The 20030-nt window shown below is 40.6% G+C and overlaps 1 protein-coding gene across 4 annotated transcripts in view; it reads right to left on the bottom strand.

The window, feature by feature from the left end:
* LOC125452044 (NEDD4-like E3 ubiquitin-protein ligase WWP1) overlaps window positions 1-20030 on the bottom strand; it is a 130119-nt gene that overhangs the window by 69547 nt on the left and 40542 nt on the right. For 3 of the 4 annotated variants that reach the window (XM_048529954.2, XM_048529952.2, XM_048529953.2), the window contains exon 2: window positions 2871-2949. The exons of the other annotated variant lie outside the window; for it this stretch is intronic. Coding sequence is in view for 2 of the 3 variants with exons in the window: in XM_048529952.2 (XP_048385909.1) it covers window positions 2871-2928 (58 nt within the window). In the remaining variant the exon portion in view is untranslated. The remainder of the gene's footprint in view (window positions 1-2870; window positions 2950-20030) is intronic. 4 annotated transcript variants of the gene reach the window in all.

The following is a 20030-nucleotide window of genomic DNA, read 5'->3' as shown; positions in this document are numbered from 1 at the left end:
TTGATTCTTTTGCCAGTCACATGAAATCAGCGTGTGTTGATTTTCAACCCATCTGTCAATGGGAAAGGTTTATCCTAAACTTTTCAGTTTAAATGTATCTTGATTCTGAATGTCTCTATCAAATCTTCTCTCATTCTAATCTTCTCAAATGATAATGGCTCAGCATCTCCAGGCCATCCAGATCACGGAGGTCCCTCATCCCTGGAACTAATCTTGTAAATCTTTTCAGCATCTCCTCTAATGCTTTCTCACCTCTTTCTTTAAAAAAAGTATATTCCCCAAAATTCAGCACAATACTTCAACTGAAGTTGAACCAGTGTTTTATAAATTCTACTTGTAATTCTTTTGTTTTATATTCTCCGACTCTATTTAGAAACTTTAGGACCCTAACTGCCTTAATAATTATTTTCTTAACCTCTACGCTACTGTTAACAATTCACGTACATGCTTTGCCATCTCCACACCCCCTCTCCCGACCACACCCCACCCTTTTCTGCACTTGCTTTAGAACTGCATCTCCTCACTCTCTGTGGCCAAAGTTAATTGCCACACATTTCTGCATTAAATTTAATTTCCCCTTTTGTCTCTGCTAATTCCACCATCCTAGGCCCTTTAGGTCTGTCACTATCCTTTTTACAAATTCACAACACTTCCAAATCTTATGTTATCCATAAATTTTGCCCTGTAAACTAAAATTAACGTCATTAATAGAGCTCAAGAAAACCAGAACAGTAACACTGACCCCTGAGGTACTACAGTTTGAAAAACACCCATTCACAAGTGTTCTGTCTTTCTTGCTATTCCATAAACTTTATATCTATTCTGCCTTTGTTCCTTTTATTCCTTGGGGTTTAACTTAGTTGACAAGATTATATGGCACTTTATCAAATACATGTACACCACATTAATCACCCTCATCAACGTTTTTTACTACTTTATCAAAAAAGCCTCAGTCAATTCAGTTAAATGCAACCACTCTTCTGCAAATTCACGCTGGTCTTCTTCAATTCATCCAATTCTGGACTGTATTATAAAAGGTTTCCCATCACCAAGGCTAAACTAACTGGCTTATACCAACTCCTTTTGAACACAAGAACACTTGCAATTCTCCAGTATTCTGGCTTCACCCCATATCTAAGAAGGATTAGAAGACTGAGTCTCGTATCTCTGCAATTTCTGCTTTTCTCAGAATCCTTAAACGCATCTGCTCAGGTCCTGGAGACTTACTGAATTTAAGTATGACCTGCCTTTTCAATCCTCCTGAAATTTTTTTCAGCCCATCCAGTGTCTCTCTTACGTTCTCTTTTCACTTTCGATTTGGACAGTACCATTTATCTTGGCAAAGGTAGATGCGAAGTACTCATGTAGTAGCTTTTAGGCATGGCCACTACCTCCATGCACAAATTGCCCTTTTTAATCCCCAGTCAGCCCAACTTCTATAGAAGACATCCAGTTTCACCAAGGATAACTGCCGGTCTCATCTCTCAATCTATCTTTTTGCTTCTAATTTCTTTTTTCACCTCCCCTCTCAACTTTCTATATTCTGCCTGACTTTCACAGCATTATCCATCTGACATCCATCATACATATCCTTTTTCTGCTTCTTCTAATTCTCTTCATCTCTAATCAACCAAGGAATACTGATTTTGCTATTTCCACCTTCCTTGCAGGAATACAGTTCAATTATACTCCAAACCATCTCCTCTTTAAAAGTTACCAACAGTTCTATTAACCTTTCAATCTTCAATTCCAATTTAAATGTCCCAGATCCCTTCTTGCCCAAACAATACTGGCTCTCCTCTAATTATTTTTACCCTGATTGCTCCTCATTCTTTTCCAATACAAACTTAAATATAACGATTCTATGAACAAAACGTTCTCCTAAAAGTTCTACTAACACATAACCCACTTGACTTCACCTCATTGTCCAAACCAGTCAAAACATCTCCTCCTTCCTAAATTGGTCAAGCAGCACTAATCTGAAAAAAGTCCTTAACTACAGTTACAGAAACTCTCCATTACTATCTCAGAACTGGAACAATTTGAATCCCTTCATAAGAAAAAACACATGGTTTTTGTACTTTCCTTCCAAATTTGTTTCTTCTAGTGGGTGGCCAACAAAATACACTACAAGTGTAACAAAACCATTACAACACTAACCAAATAAAGCTATGACCTTTATCGTCTGCGGACATCTTCACTCAATAGCAATGTAATATTTTGTGTGATCAATTCCACCAACCTGCCCTATTCTTTCCTTAACACACTGGAATCTAAATGTTCTAATTACCATCTCTTTCTCCTTTTTGAGCCAGGTGTTTCCATAAATCAACTTGACACCATATTCACCATTAAGCCATCTGTACCCGAAGCTCACCAACTTCATTGACCATAATCTGTGCATTCCACACATACTCTGCACACAGATTTTAGCACAGTCACTCTTATTTTGGTCCTAAATAATAATTTATATTTCTTTATCTATTACTAGCTGTCTTGCAAATTCTTTGCATACCTTATTTTTTCCCTTCGGATATTACATCCCGTTTCCCAAACCCCTACCAATGATCGCTATGCATATGATATTTTCATTACTGATGCATTATGGTTAGACTTTGTAAAAAGAAAGGAAGTCAAAAATTGCATGCTAATATTTATTTTCCCTGACCTGGTTCCTACAATTTAGAATCAGTTACTACTATTTAGCCATTTTCCGACACGCAGCATTTTGAACAACGGTTTTGGAACTTAAATATCACATATGCACTCTGGATTTTAAACAACTGTCAACTAATTGAGAGATGGTTTATTTCTTCATAAAAAGCTTGTAGTTTCAAGCAAAGTATCATGAAATTAAAAGAACTACATACCAGTTACATGCAACTGTGATCTTCCATTTTGATTGTTACTTGAACAGGCTGTTGCCATGTCACAGGCTGCAACGTCAGCCTACAACAAAAATTAAACAATGTAGGATCAGTCAAATATCCACACATTTATCGAAATTATCCTAAGGAATTCATGATTGCATTTTTACTTCTTCACATAAAAAACTATAAGGCAGTGAAAATTTACTTTTATTTCTATAGCACAGCTTGCGATCCCAGATGAGCCAAAAGTACGTCACAGTCAATGAAGTCCTTTACACTTTTTTATGCATAGCATAAAGACCACAACTTTTAATTTTTCTGTATTATGACTGAGGATTGAAATCAGAAAAGATCATAAAAAGTGAAAGATTGTTGAAGGATTGATGCAATGTTTAAAAGTAAATAAACTGACACTCACTGTTAATACTGTTCAGGTCTAAAGAATGAGCTGGAGCCAAGGAACGTGCAAGAATGGAGCTTTGGCTGACAACAAGTAGTTGACTGGTCTATGAACCCAGGAGCAGTTATTGATGACAGAGGCCTTCTGCTCCCAGGTGCGTGAATAGTTTAGGGAAGAAACCATTACATCTCTGAGGAGGAGAATCTGTTCCTGCATTATTAGTAAAAAGCATCTCAAGCCTGAAGATGGCCAATTTATTTGCTTTTTCCTGTTACTGTAAGCTGTGCCTTTTAATCAACAAGTCAAAGACCACTGTAAATGTGAAGCGGTCATCTACCTCATACAAAGTGAAAGTATCAGGTGAAGAAACATCAAGAAGCAGCAAGATCTTATCAGCACAAGAACCATCTTAGCAAATCCTGCAGACAGGGATCACTGAAATGCCTTTCTAGTCTCTCTGTCTGCATATAATGGCCAGATTTTCTTTCCCATTTGTGTCTACGTAGAGTGGCATTTATCAGAGACGTAAAGTTACAGGTTGATAATTCATAACTGTTTACACATAGCTAGAATCTATTTGCAATAAATAGCAATTCTTATTAAACATATAAACTTGGCTCATGGTGTGTATCAACCCAGGTTTAGAAAACAGGCAAAGTGTCAATTTTTAAAATTTACCACTTTTGTGATGACTCCAGGAACAACAGGGCTTGATTCCCAATAAGGAATAACAACAGCAACTTAGTGAATTCAGAAAATGCAGCATCCATTTTTAAAGTTTGTTCTTTAGCATAGCTGAAAGGGAAGCTTTTATTGCCCATTCATAAATGAAGGAGATGGTGAGCTGCATTCTTAAATAAGTGTAGCCCATGGGATGCAAATATATCTACAGTGTTATTCACAAGTTGCACACAGTGAGGAAGCTACAATATAATATCAAATCAAACAAAGGGTTTTGTCTTAGATGGTGTCAAATTTCTTGAATATTATGGAGACCCACATTAATCCAAGCAAGTGGACAACATTCAAACACATTACTGACATGTACCTTGCGGACATGCTTTCAAGAGTCAGGAGGTTAAGTAACATGCTACAGACTCCCTAGCCTCTGACCTGCACTTGAACCTGCAGTGTTTAGGTGCATGATCCAGTGCAATTTATGGTCAATGCCAATCCACAGGATACCACTAGCGAGGAATTTATCCATAAGCAAGCCATTGAGTGTCAAGAGAAAATGGTTACATTCTCTCTTAAGCATTTAGACATAGTAAGCTCCCCAAAACAGCACAGACCCAATAATAGTAATGATAACTGAAACAGACCGATTATTATGTTGATTAAGCCATAAATATTGATCAAGACAAAAGGAATAATCAGGTAACCAGTTTTACAAAACCAACTCATGAAATTTTAAATTAAAGGTTATGTTCATAAAACGTGAACATGTTCTGCTCCACGTCTCATTCTCTCATATCCTTTGTTAAGAAAAAGCACTGTTTTGTTTATTGTGAGGGGAATTAACATGCTCCTAAGTCATGTTAGTTATTTTGTTACAACCAAGACTTTTGCTGGATGCAGCATAAGAACAGAAGGCATAGCGGGTGGTCATAAAGCCTTTCAAGCCTGTTCTATCATTTGATAGTATTATGGCTTATCTGAATTTCACTTCAATTCCATTTTCTTGCCTGTTCCTCATAACCCAATATGCTTCACGTAAACAGAATACAAGTACAAACTGACTGCTTGTCAGTTGCTGCAAATACTGTTAACAGAAGGCAATGGATTTAAGCCCCACTCCAGAGACTCAAGAGCAAAAAATTCCAGACCTTAGGGCATGCTGCATTATCAGAAGTACTTTGTTTCAGATGATACATTAAAACTCATCCACTCTCTAAGGTGGATTTTAAAGTTATTATGGCACTGTTTCAAAAATGAGCAATTCTTGGTCAAAATTTATCCATCATGCAATAATGCAAAAAGAAATTATCTGGTTGTTAACACACTTGTGAGCAAAGTGGCTAGTCCATTTCCTACATTACAACCAAAGACTACACTTCAAGTGTACTTCATTGGCAATAAAGTGTATGGCATATCCTGGGCTACGACAAGCACTATATAAATTAAGTGTTTTCTTTTAATCCCACAATGAGCTCTTTCACAAAATTACTGGTAATGGTGACTTATCCGTTTCAAATTTAGTTAGAAATTCAGAAATTGAGACTCTTACAATTTAACATTTAACAAAACAATGAGATGATTTAGGTTACAGGAAAAAATACTTTAACACAATTCTCCAACATCTAGTTCATACAAATTAATAAAATAATCAGAAAACATTTGCACCATTACCATTTTGCAGAGATTAACAGGACTTTTTTTTAAATCATAACGGGGCAGCAGGAAATCATCTGATTACCAGATAACATTTAATGTCAACTATGATTTATTTTATAAAATGGAAGTCACTGTATTCTCGTGTCTGTCCATAAAATGTATTCTCCTGACATGTAATATGGCATACAAGTCAAAGATTAAATGCCTGTCACAGTCTGCCTCACAGGTCCACTGGTCTTGAACTCCAAGGCATTTCAGTTTCCCTCACAGATATAAATTATTGCTATATATTGTGCAACATAGTAGATTTTCTTGCATAACTTACCATGTTAATAGAACAGATAGAAACTCAGAACTGTATAGCGCAATGTAGCTTACAACAAAACAAAGTTATGTAACCAAAGATAAAACAGAAGTTTGCATGTAGATATACCTTAACACATGGAGTCAAACTACATTCATATTTTTACTTTCACTGTGTATTTCTGCGGGGTAAGCAAATATTTCTGTGAAGCAGTCAGTGCTTGATACAAGACCATTCAGTCCAGTTTATATCCAAATCTACTTCCAAGTCTCTCAGCAGTTAGCACAGCTGTCTCATTGTGCCAGGGACCCAGGTTCGATTTCAGCCTTGGATGACTGAGCGGAGTTTGCGCATTGTCCCCATGTCTACATGGGTTCCTTCTGGATGATTGGTTTCCTCCCACAGTCCAAAGATGTGCAAGTTAGGTGGACTGGCCATGCTAAATTGCCCATATAGTGTCTAGGGAAGTGGAGGCTAGGTGGATTCACCATAGGAAATGCAGGCTAACAGGAATACCTTAGGAGAGTGGGTCCGAGTGGAATGATATTTTGTGGGGCAGTGTGGACTGAACGGCCTGCTTTTACAAATCTTTGTTACCAATATTAATAAATATTCAGAGACATTACAAGCACTAAATGGTATTGCAGGAGATGTAGTATCTCAAAACATTCTTATATTTGCTAGATAAAAGGCATCCATATACTTTTGCTAAGTTTCCGCTGACAAAGGTACTATTTATTTCAGTCTGATATTCATAAGAGAATCAACAAAAAACATAGGCACAGCTTCTCCCTGGCTCCTGTGGAAACTGACAGACATCGTCCCCACAGAATTCACATGAACAGCGATGACAAGAATGTTAACAACAAAGATAAGGCCTGTGCAATACATTACTGAGCATTTAGAAGTGCTACAACCATTCCCAAACATACAATTTGTCTGTATAACGTAACCCATTTTTCTCCTTTTAGTGTCATGAATTAGAATACTGGTGGCCCACTGGAGTAACTGCAAATTACAGAGGATTTAAAAAAAATTCTTGGAATATGAAAAGGCGAACAAGGTTTTTCCCAGCCCTAACTGTGCCGAGACATGATCGGTCTCTTGCTTGAACAGTTTCATCCCCTGTGGCAATGGTGCTCCTACAACAGTAGTAGGAAAGTTTGAATTTCAGAAATAAAGAATGTAAGAGAATAGATGTACAAGTACTGACACTTCAAGGGCTGCACCACCACCTTTTGTGGAGCAACTAGGGATGAGCAATAACTGATAGCCTAGGCAGGGAAAAATAATGTCAAAACAGCTTGCGACTTGGAGGAATATCTTGCAGTAATCATGTTTCTGTGACTTGGATTCTACTGTCCTCAACTGCACAGCTAGTAGGAGAGGAAAAGGCTGTCGAAGTAACCTTGCTTATTTGCAGAAGTGTATTTTGTACAGTGGTTAGCACTGCTGCCTCACAGCACAAGGGACCTGGGTTCGATTCCAGCCTTGGGCGACTGTCTGTGTGGAGTTTACACATTCTCCCCGTGTCTGCGTGGGTTTCCTCCCGGTGCTCAGGTTTACTCCCACAGTCCAAAGATGTGCAGGCTAGGTGGATTGGCCATGCTAAATTGCCCATACTGTTCAGGGGTGTGTGAGTTATAGGGGGATGGGTCTGGGTGGGATGCTTCAAGGGGCGGTGTGGACTTGTTGGGCCGAAGGCCTGTTTCCACACTGTAGGGAATCTAATCTAATCTTACATAGAACATAGAACAGTACAGCACAGAACAGGCCCTTCAGCCCACGATGTTGTGCTGACCATTGATCCTCATGTATGCACCCTCAAATTTCTGTGACCATATGCATGTCCAGCAGTCTCTTAAATGACCCCAATGACCTTGCTTCCACAACTGCTGCTGGCAACTCATTCCATGCTCTCACAACTCTCTGTGTAAAGAACCCGCCTCTGACATCCCCTCTATACTTTCCTCCAACTAGCTTAAAACTATGACCCCTCGTGTTAGCCATTTCTGCCCTGGAAAACACAGTCTCTGGCTATCAACTCTATCTATGCCTCTCATTATCTTGTACACCTCAATTAGGTCCCCTCTCCTCCTCCTTTTCTCCAACGAAAAAAGTCCGAGCTCAGTCAACCTCTCTTCATAAGATAAGCCCTCCAGTACAGGCAGCATCCTGGTAAATCTCCTCTGAACCCTCTCCAAAGCATCCACAATTTTCCTATAATGGGGCGCCCAGAACTGGACGCAGTATTCCAAGTGCAGTCTAACCAAAGTTTTATAGAACTGCAACAAGATCTCACGACTCTTAAACTCAATCCCCCTGTTAATGAAAGCCAAAACACCATATGCTTTCTTAACAACCCTGTCCACTTGGGTGGCCATTTTAAGGGATCTATGTATCTGCACATCAAGATCCCTCTGTTCCTCCACACTGCCAAGAATCCTATTCTTAATCCTGTACTCAGCTTTCAAATTCGACCTTCCAAAATGCATCACCTCGCACTTATCCAGGTTGAACTCCATCTGCCACCTCTCAGCCCATCTCTGCATCCTGTCAATGTCCCGCTGCAGTCTACAACAGTCCTCTATACTGTCAACGACACCTTCAACCTTCATGTCGTCTGCAAACTTGCTGACCCATCCTTCAATCCCCTCATCCAAGTCATTAATAAAAATTACAAACAGTAGAGGCCCAAGGACAGATCCCTGTGGAACACCACTCACCTCCAGGCAGAATATTTTCCTTCTACTACCACTCGCTGTCTTCTGTTGGCCAGCCGATTCTGTATCCAGACAGCTAAGTTCCCCTGTATCCCATTCCTCCTGACCTTCTGAATGAGCCTACCATGGGGAACCTTATCAAATGCCTTGCTGAAGTCCATATACACATCCACAGCTCGACCCTCATCAACTTTTCTAGTCACATCCTCAGAGAACTCAATCAGGTTTGTGAGGCATGACCTGCCCCTCACAAAGCCATGTTGACTGCATTTAATCAAGCCATGCTCTTCCAGATGGTCATAAATCCTATCCCTCAGAATCCTTTCTAACACCTTGCAGACGACAGACGTGAGACTTACTGGTCTGTAATTGCCGGGGATTTCCTTATTTCCTTTCTTGAAGAGAGGAATTACATTTGCCTCTCTCCAGTCCTCAGGTACGACTCCAGTGGAGAGCGAGGATGCAAAGATCTTCGCGAGTGGCGAAGCAATTGCATTTCTCGTTTCCAAAAGCAGCCGAGGACAAATCTGGTCCAGGCCTGGCGACTTGTCAATCTTAATGTTTGACAAAATTTTCAGCACATCAGCTTCCTCTATCTCTATCCATTTCAGCATGCACACCTGTTCTTCAAAGGTTTCATTCACTACAAAGTTCGTTTCTTTCATAAAGACAGAAGCAAAAAACTCATTTAGAGCTTCCCCTACCTCCTCCGACTCCACACACAAGTTCCCTATGCTATCCCTGATTGGCCCTACTCTTTCTTTGACCATTCTCTTATTCCTCATGTAAGTGTAAAATGCCTTTGTGTTCTCCCTAATCCGTTCTGCCAAGCCTTTCTCGTGCCCCCTCCTGGCTCTCCTCAGACCATTTTTGAGCTCTTTCCTCACCTGCCTGTAATCTTCTAGAGCTGAGCTTGACCCTAGCTTCCTCCATCTTGTAAATCTTGCTGACAAAGTCCATGTATGCTGGTGGCTGAGTGGAGGAGTTGGGGTGGTTCTGGCTCTTGTGCTAAGTAGTGGAAATACTACTGCTGATCAAGTAATCAGTTCTAACAACAGTCAAAAAGCTTGATACCATCCAGGACAAAGCACCACATGCATTCCCTCCAAAACTGTAGCAACAGTACATACCGTCTACAAGATACACTGCAAAAATACACCAAGGTTCCTTATACAGTACCGTCCAAACCCATGTCCACCTCCATCTCGAAGGACAAGGGATGATGATATTTGGGAACACTATCCTCCAAGCCACTCACCACTCAGACTTGGAAATGTATTGCCAATCCTTCAGTGTTGCTGGGTCAAAGTCCTGGAATTGCTTCCCGAATGGCTTCATGGGTCTACTTATAGCACATGGGCTGCTACAGTTCAAGAAGGCAGCTCACCATCACCTTGTCAAGGACTACTAAGGATGGACAATAAATGCTGATCCAGCCTGCAGTGCCCACATGAAAGAGTTTTTAAAAACTCTATCTCCGATGACATTGGGCTTCTTGAGTTATTACATGAAAGATGGGAGGAGTACAATTTCTTCAGTCTTACTACTCCAGGTCAGACCACAAATGTAAATATGTCACCAGTTCCCAAAAAAGGCCAACTGAATGCTGTCTTTATAGAAGATTTAGAATAAAAAGATCCATCAACCAAATGCCTTTGATAAATACAAAATTATTGATCATCATAAACTAGAACTTACTCCACAAAGATTATGAATGGATTACCAGACAGCTTTCAATATGAAAATAATTTTTTTTTCCCTCTAAATAACCTAAAACATACAAACATACACAAATTAAAAAAGAAAATAATTTCAGTCTACAGACATTCATTGAGGGAAACAAATCACTTGTGGCCAATAATCATCAGTATTCTCCAAGAAAACAAGAGAATCGTGTGTAGAATGTTAAAGTGAGTGTGTCAAATTACCAGATTAACAGTGTGGTCAACAGATACAGCAGTTTTCTTTGCTTTCTTAGAAGACAGTTCTCTCACGAAACAAAGTATTGAGAAGTCTTCCAGTTGCTCCTCTAGAAGACAATCAGATTTCACACTCGATTCACAACTGTCCTTCAAAGACAGGGGTGACCAGCTGAGCAGCCTGTTCATCAGCATGTATTTCCCAACTGAAATCTACAGAATTCAACAGGCAGCAAAGCAATCTTTGAAGGCCATCAGCATACAAGTCCACCAATTAGCAGAAGTCACATGATTTCCAAGTAATATCATGTTTTAACAAAAAGTTCCACACGTGGCTTTTCATCCACCTTGGCTTCAGAAAAGGCAGTGTTTTGTCATACTGGCAAGAGTGACTGTGCATGTGTGCTCATTCAGCAACATATTGTGCCTGGACTTGTGCGCATGTATGTCATTATGTAGAATTTGAGAGTGACACCACAAGCAGGTTGTGTGATGTTCATGCACAGGGAAGAGGATGCAACTTTGAAATGGGGCTCAGTAGGCTGGTGTTAAACATCCCTAAAGGAAGAGGTCATGGGGGTGCCATGCTCCTTCTGTTTCTCTCAACTCAGATCATGGTTCCATCTGTGAATTGGATCCAATCCCCTCCAGGCCCCAATTTCCCCACCCCTCTGTCCTCCTGAATCCCAAATCTTCAACCCCCCACCCCTGTCACCCTCTTTCCAAGTCCCAATCTCCCCCTTCCCCAAGCCACGTCTCTCCTCCACCACTCAAAAATCATTTGTACATTCACATGTGATTTTAAGTGGCATATTGCGTACATTCGCTGGTGTCAAAGATGCAGCCTTAAAAAAAATTCTAAGCATCTCACGGAGCTTGAAATTAACCCATTCTCCCATTAGCTTTCAAAACTTAAGTCCTCAAAAAAAAACTGAAACCTTCATATCACCTTTACCCTTGCATTAAATAAAATGATATTGTCAAATAAATTTCATTAAAGTGTAACAGCAATAAAAACTAACGTGGACAATATTTAAGTTACATGGCTGTAGTATCAAACTCCATTGAAATGGGCTGGTATGTCGGTTTTTGAACTTTTCATCAAAGGTTGAGGAATTTGATCAGAATACACCAGCTTCCCTGTAAGACTGGCTCCCCTATACCTTAAAATATCTAAGAAACAGCAGTATTCCACGGGGGTCTTTTTACCACCGTAGCACATCTTGTCAATTTATGACCTTACAAAAGTACAGCACTGACTTCTCTATACCTGACTCATCATCCTCTAAGAGCACCTACACTGAGTTACTAGCGTTGATTATTATCTTGAAGGATTTAATGAAATCAAGGCAGCCAACACTTTGTTCAGTAATCAAAATGGCTTTCAGGTTCTCAAAAGCTGCTTGGTACTAGCCTAAGATAACAAAGCGTGGAGCTGGATGAACACAGCAGGCCAAGCAGCATCTCAAGAGCACAAAAGCTGATGTTTCGGGCCTAGACCCTTCCTGCGATAGGGTTAATTTTAACCTCACTGCGAAGCCTCTTCCAGGGATGCCTAACCTGAAGAAGTTACCCTCCACCCTTCAGACCAACCTCAGGGAATCTCTCTCCCACTGCAACTCTCTTGTAATCTCTTCAGCCTTGAAACCGCTCGACCACGTCCTGAAGCAAACCAGGTACCACAGTCACATCACCTTCCTCAGCACCAGGAAGGGTCTAAGCCCAAAATATCAGCTTTCGTGCTCCTGAGATGCTGCTTGGCTTGCTGTGTTCATCCAGCTTCACGCTTTGTTATCTTGGATTCTCCAGCATCTGCAGTTCCCATTATCATTGGTACTAGCCTGACCACATTACTTTGACTTTCTCTTCTCGTAAATCCATCAGTGGAGCACCTGTAATTGTAAATAAACCACCGCACACCAGAAGTCTCAATTTTTTGCTTCATTTAAGGGTCAGAGAATTTCACTAAAGTTTGTATTTTTTTTTTACTTTGTTGCTCCATTCGGTGCTCATCCTTGCCCTCCTGTATGTCCAAAGTAGATTTTTTATAAACTCATTTTTGGAGAAGTTTATCACATTGTCAGCTGATTCTAATTTTCTAAATAGAGCTTTCAAATGTTGCTCCATGTGTCATGATGTACTAACAAGTGATAAAAGTAGACCAGTGTTAGGAACACTGGTCACTATTTGATTTATTACTTTCTGGAAAGTGATTGGCACTTCTTTGTAAGCTCAAATGGCATTACTCAGCATTGAAAAAGAAAGTTTGGGGCAATGAAGGCTGATACCTGCTTAGTTTGGGGCAGTGAAGGAACCTGCCAATGTCCCTTTACTGAATCTTAGTTAAGATATCCGAAATTTCATTGCAGAGAAAAAAAGATCAAGACATTCTAGAACAGATGGAGGAACTGATGTACAGTTGGAAGTCATGTCTTTCAGGTGAGATATTAAACTGCAGTTCCACCTGCTCTCTCCAAACAGAATTGTTGCTCATGGTTGATAGCTCCTATGGCTACATTACTGGGATAAACTTTATATTCCATGTGTCCATAGTCTGCGTCTGGGTATGACACATGACCACCATCTCCACAGCTTTTGTGGGACTGGAAACGCTCGAGATGTGTCAGAAGTGAATTTAACACCAGCGAATGTGATTCTTAAATGACTGGCTAAATTTGATAAAACTTGTTGATAAAGTTTGTTGGCAAAACTGATAGGTGAAACAGTCAATATGCATCAGAACCTGGTGAACCAGCAGTACTGGTATGCACAAAATGCTGGAAAGGGATCCAGGGCATAGTGGTATGAGAGACTGGAGAAAATGCTCTGACTGGTCAGAGAGAAGCTGAGGAGTTTGGATGAAAGAGCAAAGATTAGAGAACACAGATACCAGAAGCAAAAAGGAGGTGTATTACTGGAACGTAATAGTGGGAAGTTAGCTCTTTTCTCTCGGATATTGCCAAATTAGTCCAGTAACTTGTTTTAGTTGTTTGTTTCAATGAAACAGAAATCAGCCAGCCATTCAGTTCATAGAGTCTGCACTGCCATTCAATTACATCATGGTTGATGTGATAATGCTCAACCCCATTTTCCTGCCTTTTTCCCAGAACCTCAATTCCGCTACTGATTAAAAATCTGTCCCAGTCATGAATATACTTAACAACTCAAGACTTAACAGTCCTCTGCGATAAAGAATTCCACAGATTCACTACCCTCTAAAAGAAGAAATGCCTTCTCATTTAAAAGTACACCTCTTCTTGAGATTATGCCCAGTGGCGCTGGACTCGCCTATAAGGAGGAACAACTTATCTACACATACCCTGTCAAGTCCCCTGAAATTCTTGTTTATTTCAATAATATCACTTCTCATTTTTCTAAATTCCAAGTTCTACCGACCCAAACTACTCCACCTCTCTTTGTAAGATAATCCTTCCATACCAGGTATCAGTCCAGAGAATGATCACTAGGCTGACTTCAATGCCAGTATGTCTTTCCTTGGATAAGGGACCCAAAACAGACCACGGCTGTGAACAGACTATAGCCGTCTATAGTTTTGGCAAAATCTTTTCTTAACACTCCAATCCCTTTTGAATAGAAGCCAACATTCTCCTTGCCTTCCTTACTGCCCAAACTTGGATGCTGGCTTTTTCTAATTGCTGGACAAGGATTCCCAAAATCCTCTGTTATATAGCATTCTGCAGTCTTCCTCCATTTAAATAATATTTAGCTCCTCTATTCTTCCTGCCGAAGTGCATAACCTCACATTTCCATGCATTATATTCTATCTACCAAGTCTTTGCCCACTTGATTAACCTGTCAATATCCCTCTAAAGGCTCAGTCTTCCTCAACACATGCCTTCCCACCTATTTTGGCGTCAACCACAAACTTGGCTCTAGGATATTTATTTCCTCATTCAAGTCATTAATATATTGCTAATTATTATAGCCCCAACACTGATCCCTGTGGCATTCCAATACTCAGAGACTGTCATCCTGAAAATGTCCTCTTTATCCCAACTCTGTCTTCTATCACTTAGCCAATTATGTATCCATGCAAATATAATACCCCCAGCATTGTGGGCTCTTAGCTTAAGCAGCCTAATGTACGTACCATATTAAATGCCTCCTGAAAACTCAAACATATCACATCTATTGCTTCCCCTTATCTATCCTGCTTGTCAACTCCTCAAAGATAACTTAGTAAATTTGTCAGGCATGATCTCTGCCCACCTTTATGATGCCATGCTGACTCTGCTTGATCATATTTCTAAATACTCTATTTCATTCTTTTAACAGGCTCTAACATTTTTGTAATAAATGACATTAAGCTAACTGGCCCATAGTTCCCTGCTTTGTCTCCTTCATTTTTTAACAAAGGTATTAGATCAACAGTTTTCCAAACTTCTGGGGCTTTTCCAGAATCTAACGAGTTGAAAGGAAATATGAAAGGGGAGGCTCTGACTTATCAAAATGACTGTAGTCAATCAGGGGATTTACAATAATCAACAGCAAAATAAGGTAATAAAACTTTATTAAATAATTCAAAATCCATTTTTGTACTCTGACATCTCGACAAGAGAATATCCAATCAAGGTGGTCTATTTTATTATGAATGCATGTTTGTTAAAATTCTCTACAGTAAAGTTATTTACCTGTAATTTTTCAACAAACAATTTCAGATGACAGTTCAAACTAAATTTATATGTTTAAACAGTCTAATTGATCGATTTGTGCTCATAGACAACTTAGAACTGAGAGTTTTTGGGGGAAAATCAATGAACTTAAGAAATATGGCTCTGTCAATAAAATCTTTACTTCTGTCCTTATAGTTACAACACTTTTGAAGCATCTTGTAAGATTCAAGGTTCTCAAAAATAGAAAACACTAATTTGGATACAGATTTATTTCAACCAAATAAAACCAATATAAAGAAATACTATTAAGATGAATCATTTAAACTTACATCATGAAAATAAATTGCCATATAGCTTTTCCACAGCAGAGTTTTTAAATCCACTGGGCTACAATACAGTCACAGGATACTTTCGATTTTGCCTCATTACATCTCTGACGTGTCTGGGGATATTAGTTGTTATGTCAATAAAAGATTTTGTTGAATTTGTCATGCAGTTACCTTATAACACTCTAGCCACTGACGCAAATTTAACCTCAGTCTCAATCGCAAACCACGGGAAATGAAGCAACAAAACTGAAGACTTCACTAAAGGCTATGCAAAATCTTGTTGTAAGCATTAATTAAAGATGGCTGAGACGCTACTGCTCATAAGAAGTTCTGATTTCTGAATATAGCAAAAACATTTTGCATCCAAACAAATAGCTCTAAAATGTTATTTTTGAATTCTACTGAACTAAACAACAAATTCCAGAAATGTTTTTCTCGTGCCCCCTCTAATTTTTTAGAAATCAACTTAACTCTGTGCCTTCTGATAAATGATCTGTTCACGCAAGGAGGTGGTTTCCCCTGGCTGTTGTTATCTTGCACATTTCAATTAAGTTAGCCATCAGTTTCCTTTATTGAGAAAACCAATACTTGCCTATCTGGAGATAAGAGTGTGGAGCTGGAGGAACACAGCAGGCCAGGCAGCATTAGAGGAGTAGGAGAGTTGACATTTGGGATTTCTTCAGAAATGGGGAGGGTGAAGAGAGCTGGGATGGTTATAGGTGAGTGCAGGTAGGGATTGGTCAGTGGAATGGATGGGCGGAAGGTGGGAGAGAAGATGGACAGGTTGTGTCAGGTCAAAGAGGCAGGGATGAAAGGGAGAGTTGGATATGGGATGAAGCTGGAGTGGGGAGATTTTAAAACTGGAGAATTCCTGGCCATCGGGCTGTAGGCTCCTGAGGCAGAATATGAGGTGCTGTTCCTCCAGTTGGTGGGTGTCATTGTAACACTGGAGGAGGCCCAGAATGGACATGTCACCCAGTGAGTGGGAGGTGGAGTTAAAATGGTTGGCAACCAAAAAGGTGGCGCTGCTTGTCAATAAAGTCTTTACTTCTGTCCTTATAGTTACAACACTTTTCAAGTTTCTCAAACATAGAAAAAAAAACTAATTTGGATTCTGATTTATTTCAACCAACCAAAACAAATATAAAAAGATACTATTAAGATTAATCATTGTTGTTTGTTGTGTACCGGACGCAGACGCTCTACGAAACGGTCTCCAAGTCAATGCTTGGTCTCACCGATGTACAGGAGGCCACATCAGGAGCAGCAGATACAGTAGACCAAGTTAACGGATGTGCAGGTGAACCTATCTGACATGAACGGTTTGTTTTGGGCCTTGCATGGAGGGGAGGTGGGAGGTGTGGGGCAGGTGTAGTACTTCCTGTGGTTGCAGGGAAACTCTGCTGCTCCTCTGGTACTGCCTGGCCTGCTGTATTCCTCCAGCTCTACACTGTCTCTGACTCCAGCATCTGCAGTTCTTGTTACCTCTTGCCTATCTAGTCTCTCCATATAGGTATAATTTTCAAAGATCTGGTAACATTCTTTAAAATTTCCTCTGTACTCTTTCTAGAATAATTGCTCCTTTCCGGTGATTTGGTGACCAGAACTATTCACAAACCCCAACTTGTGACTAAACCAGTGTATTACATAGCTTCAGCATTATATCCCCAATTTTGTATTCAATACCTTGCTTGAAGAAGGAAAACATCCCATAGCTTTCTTTGCCATATTATATGTACCTTTGATGGATATTCACTTTTGCATTCTCTACCTCACTTAATTCTGCTGTTTGTCTAAACCTTGGTTTACTATTCCCCCGAAATGCATAACCTTAACTCTTCCGTGGATTGAATTCCATTTGCCACATTTTCACCCATTCAACCAAACCAGTGATATCATCTTGAAGTTGTTGGATTTCATTTTCACTACCAACTATGCAGACACTTGCATTAACTATAAAAACTTTCCAATCCATACCTCCCACATTTAAGTCCAAATAACTACTATGTACTGCAATCCAAAACTGAGCCCTGTGGAACACCAATGGAAACCACTTTTCTTTTACAAAAGTATCCAAATCACCATTTTTTTATTATTACGCATTAATAGGATGAGTGTGTCGCTGGCTAGGTCAGCACTTATTGCCTATCCCTAAAATTGCCCAGAGGGCAGTTAAGAGTCAACCATATTGCTGTGGGTCTGAAGCCACATGTAGGGCAGACCAGGTAAGGATTACAGTTTCCTTCCCTCAAGGATGGGTCTTTCCAACAATTAATGGATTCATGGTCATCATTAGACCCTTAATTCTAGATTTTTTTTTAGAAACTGAATTCAAATTCCACCTTCTGCTGTGGTGCGATTCGAACCCGGGTCGCCAGAACATTAACTGGGTCTCTGAATTAACAGTCCAGTTATAATACCAGTAGACCATCATCTCCATTGTTATTTGTAGTCCTCCTGGATTCAACATACCACATCCCCCTGTATACCATGGGCTTTAGATTTTCTTAATACTGCCATGAAAGGCCTGGTTAAATATCTTTCTTAAATCCATACAAACAAAATCCGATGCAATATCCTCATCAATTCGCCTTGATATTTTCTCAAAATAATTAAGTACACAAGACATTACTTTATCTTAGCAAAATCTATGATTGGCCTCCACCTTTCCCAGTAACAGTTAATCCTACCTCTCAATCTTGATTCCAGTCATTTTCACACTAGCAAGGTCAGACTGACAGGCTTACAATTACTTGGCCAATCCCTCACTTTTGAATAATGGTATAATGTTCTTAAATTTCCAAACCTCTGGTACCTCACCTATAGCTAGTGAGGATTAGAAAACAATCCTCAGAGTTTTCATTTTTTCCTCCCTGGCTTCTTTTAACAGCTTAAGATACAACAAACCCAGTCCTGTTGATTTATCTACTTAAAGGACACCAATCCCTCCAGTACTTCCCTTTTTAGTTTGTCTAATGCTTCACACACTTCTTTAACAAGACTGTCTGCATCATCCTTATTTTTTGAGAAGACAGAATCAAAGTACTCATTTTAGAATCTGGCCACATCTACTGCATCCACACACAAAAGTTACCATATCCTTCTCTTAGTTTGTTTTCAGTGGCAGCAACACGAGCCAGTGCACCAATGGGAAGGCAAGGTGGCTGTTTTTTTCTTCCATGCTGAGCAGGAGTGGATGCAGGATGGCTAAATGAGGTCATATTTGGGCAGTTGCTTCACTCGAAACAGTACTTAGGTAGTGTCTCCCACCCATCCTCTTGCTCGAACAAAAAAAAAACAGGTTCTAAGCACCGATTTGGTAAGGTTACTAGTTTTTCTTTTCTTTAAATAGAATTCAGAACAGCCGGAATGGAAGTTAGGGCAGTTGCATGCTCCTCCTGTAGAACGTGGAAGGTAAGGGTCACCACTAGTGTCCCTGCTGACTTCATCTGCGGGAAGTGCACCCAACTCTAGCGCCTCAGAAACCACGTTGGGGAGCTGGAACTGGATGACCTTCGGATCATTCGGGAGGCTGAGGGGGTAATTGAGAGGAGTTACCGGGGGGGGGGGGTAGTCACACCCCAGGTACAGGGGTTACAGTCAGGGGATGGAAAGGGAACAGGCAGACAGTGCAGGGATCCCGTGGCTGTTCCCCTCAATAACAAGCATACCATTTTGGATACTGCTGGGGGGGGGGGGGGGGGGACTTACCAGGGGTAAGTCATGGGGTACAGGTCTCAGGCACAGAGTCTGTCCCTGTTGCTCAGAAGGGAATGGGGGAGGGGAAGAGAGCAATAGTCACTGGAGACACCATAGTTAGGGGGACAGATGGGAGATTTTGTGGGGGGGGGGGGGGGGAGAGAGAGAGAGAGAGAGAGAGAGAGAGAGAGAGAGAGAGAGAGAGAGAGAGAGAGAGAGAGAGAGAGAGAGAGAGTGTGTGTGTGTGCCAGGGTCCATGATGTTTCGGATCGCGTTTTCGGGATCCTCAAGGGGGAAGGGCGAGCAGCCCCAAGTCGTGGTCCGAATAGGCACATAGGTAGGAAAAGGGTTGGGGATGTAAGGCAGAAATTCAAGGAGCTAGGGTGGAAGCCGAGAGCCAGAGCAAGCAGAGTTGTTATCTCTGGTTTGTAACTCATGCCACATGCTAGCGAGGCGAGGAATAGGGAGAGACAGCAATTGAACATGCGGTTACAGGGATGGTGCAGGAGGGAGGGATTCAGATACCTGGATAATTGGGGCTCATTCTGGGGCGGGGGGGGTGCCTCTACAAATGGCATGGTCTACACCTGAACCAGAGGGGTACCAATACGGAGGGGGGGGGGTGTAGTGGAGGAATTTGCTGATGCTCTTCGGGAGGGTTTAAATTAGTTCAACAGGGGGATGGGAACTTTAATTGTAGCTCCAGTGTACAGGAGGTTGAGAGTAGTGACGTCATAAATAAGGTTTCAAGATTGCAGGAGTGTACTGGCAGGCACGAAAGTGGCTCAAAGTGTGTCTACTTCAACGCCAGGAGCATC

This window comes from Stegostoma tigrinum, chromosome 5, assembly GCF_030684315.1.
Source record: "Stegostoma tigrinum isolate sSteTig4 chromosome 5, sSteTig4.hap1, whole genome shotgun sequence".
Classification (NCBI taxonomy): Eukaryota; Metazoa; Chordata; class Chondrichthyes; order Orectolobiformes; family Stegostomatidae; genus Stegostoma; species Stegostoma tigrinum.
Note: the sequence above shows the minus strand (reverse complement) of the source record. Positions and strands in the feature narration are given on the sequence as shown.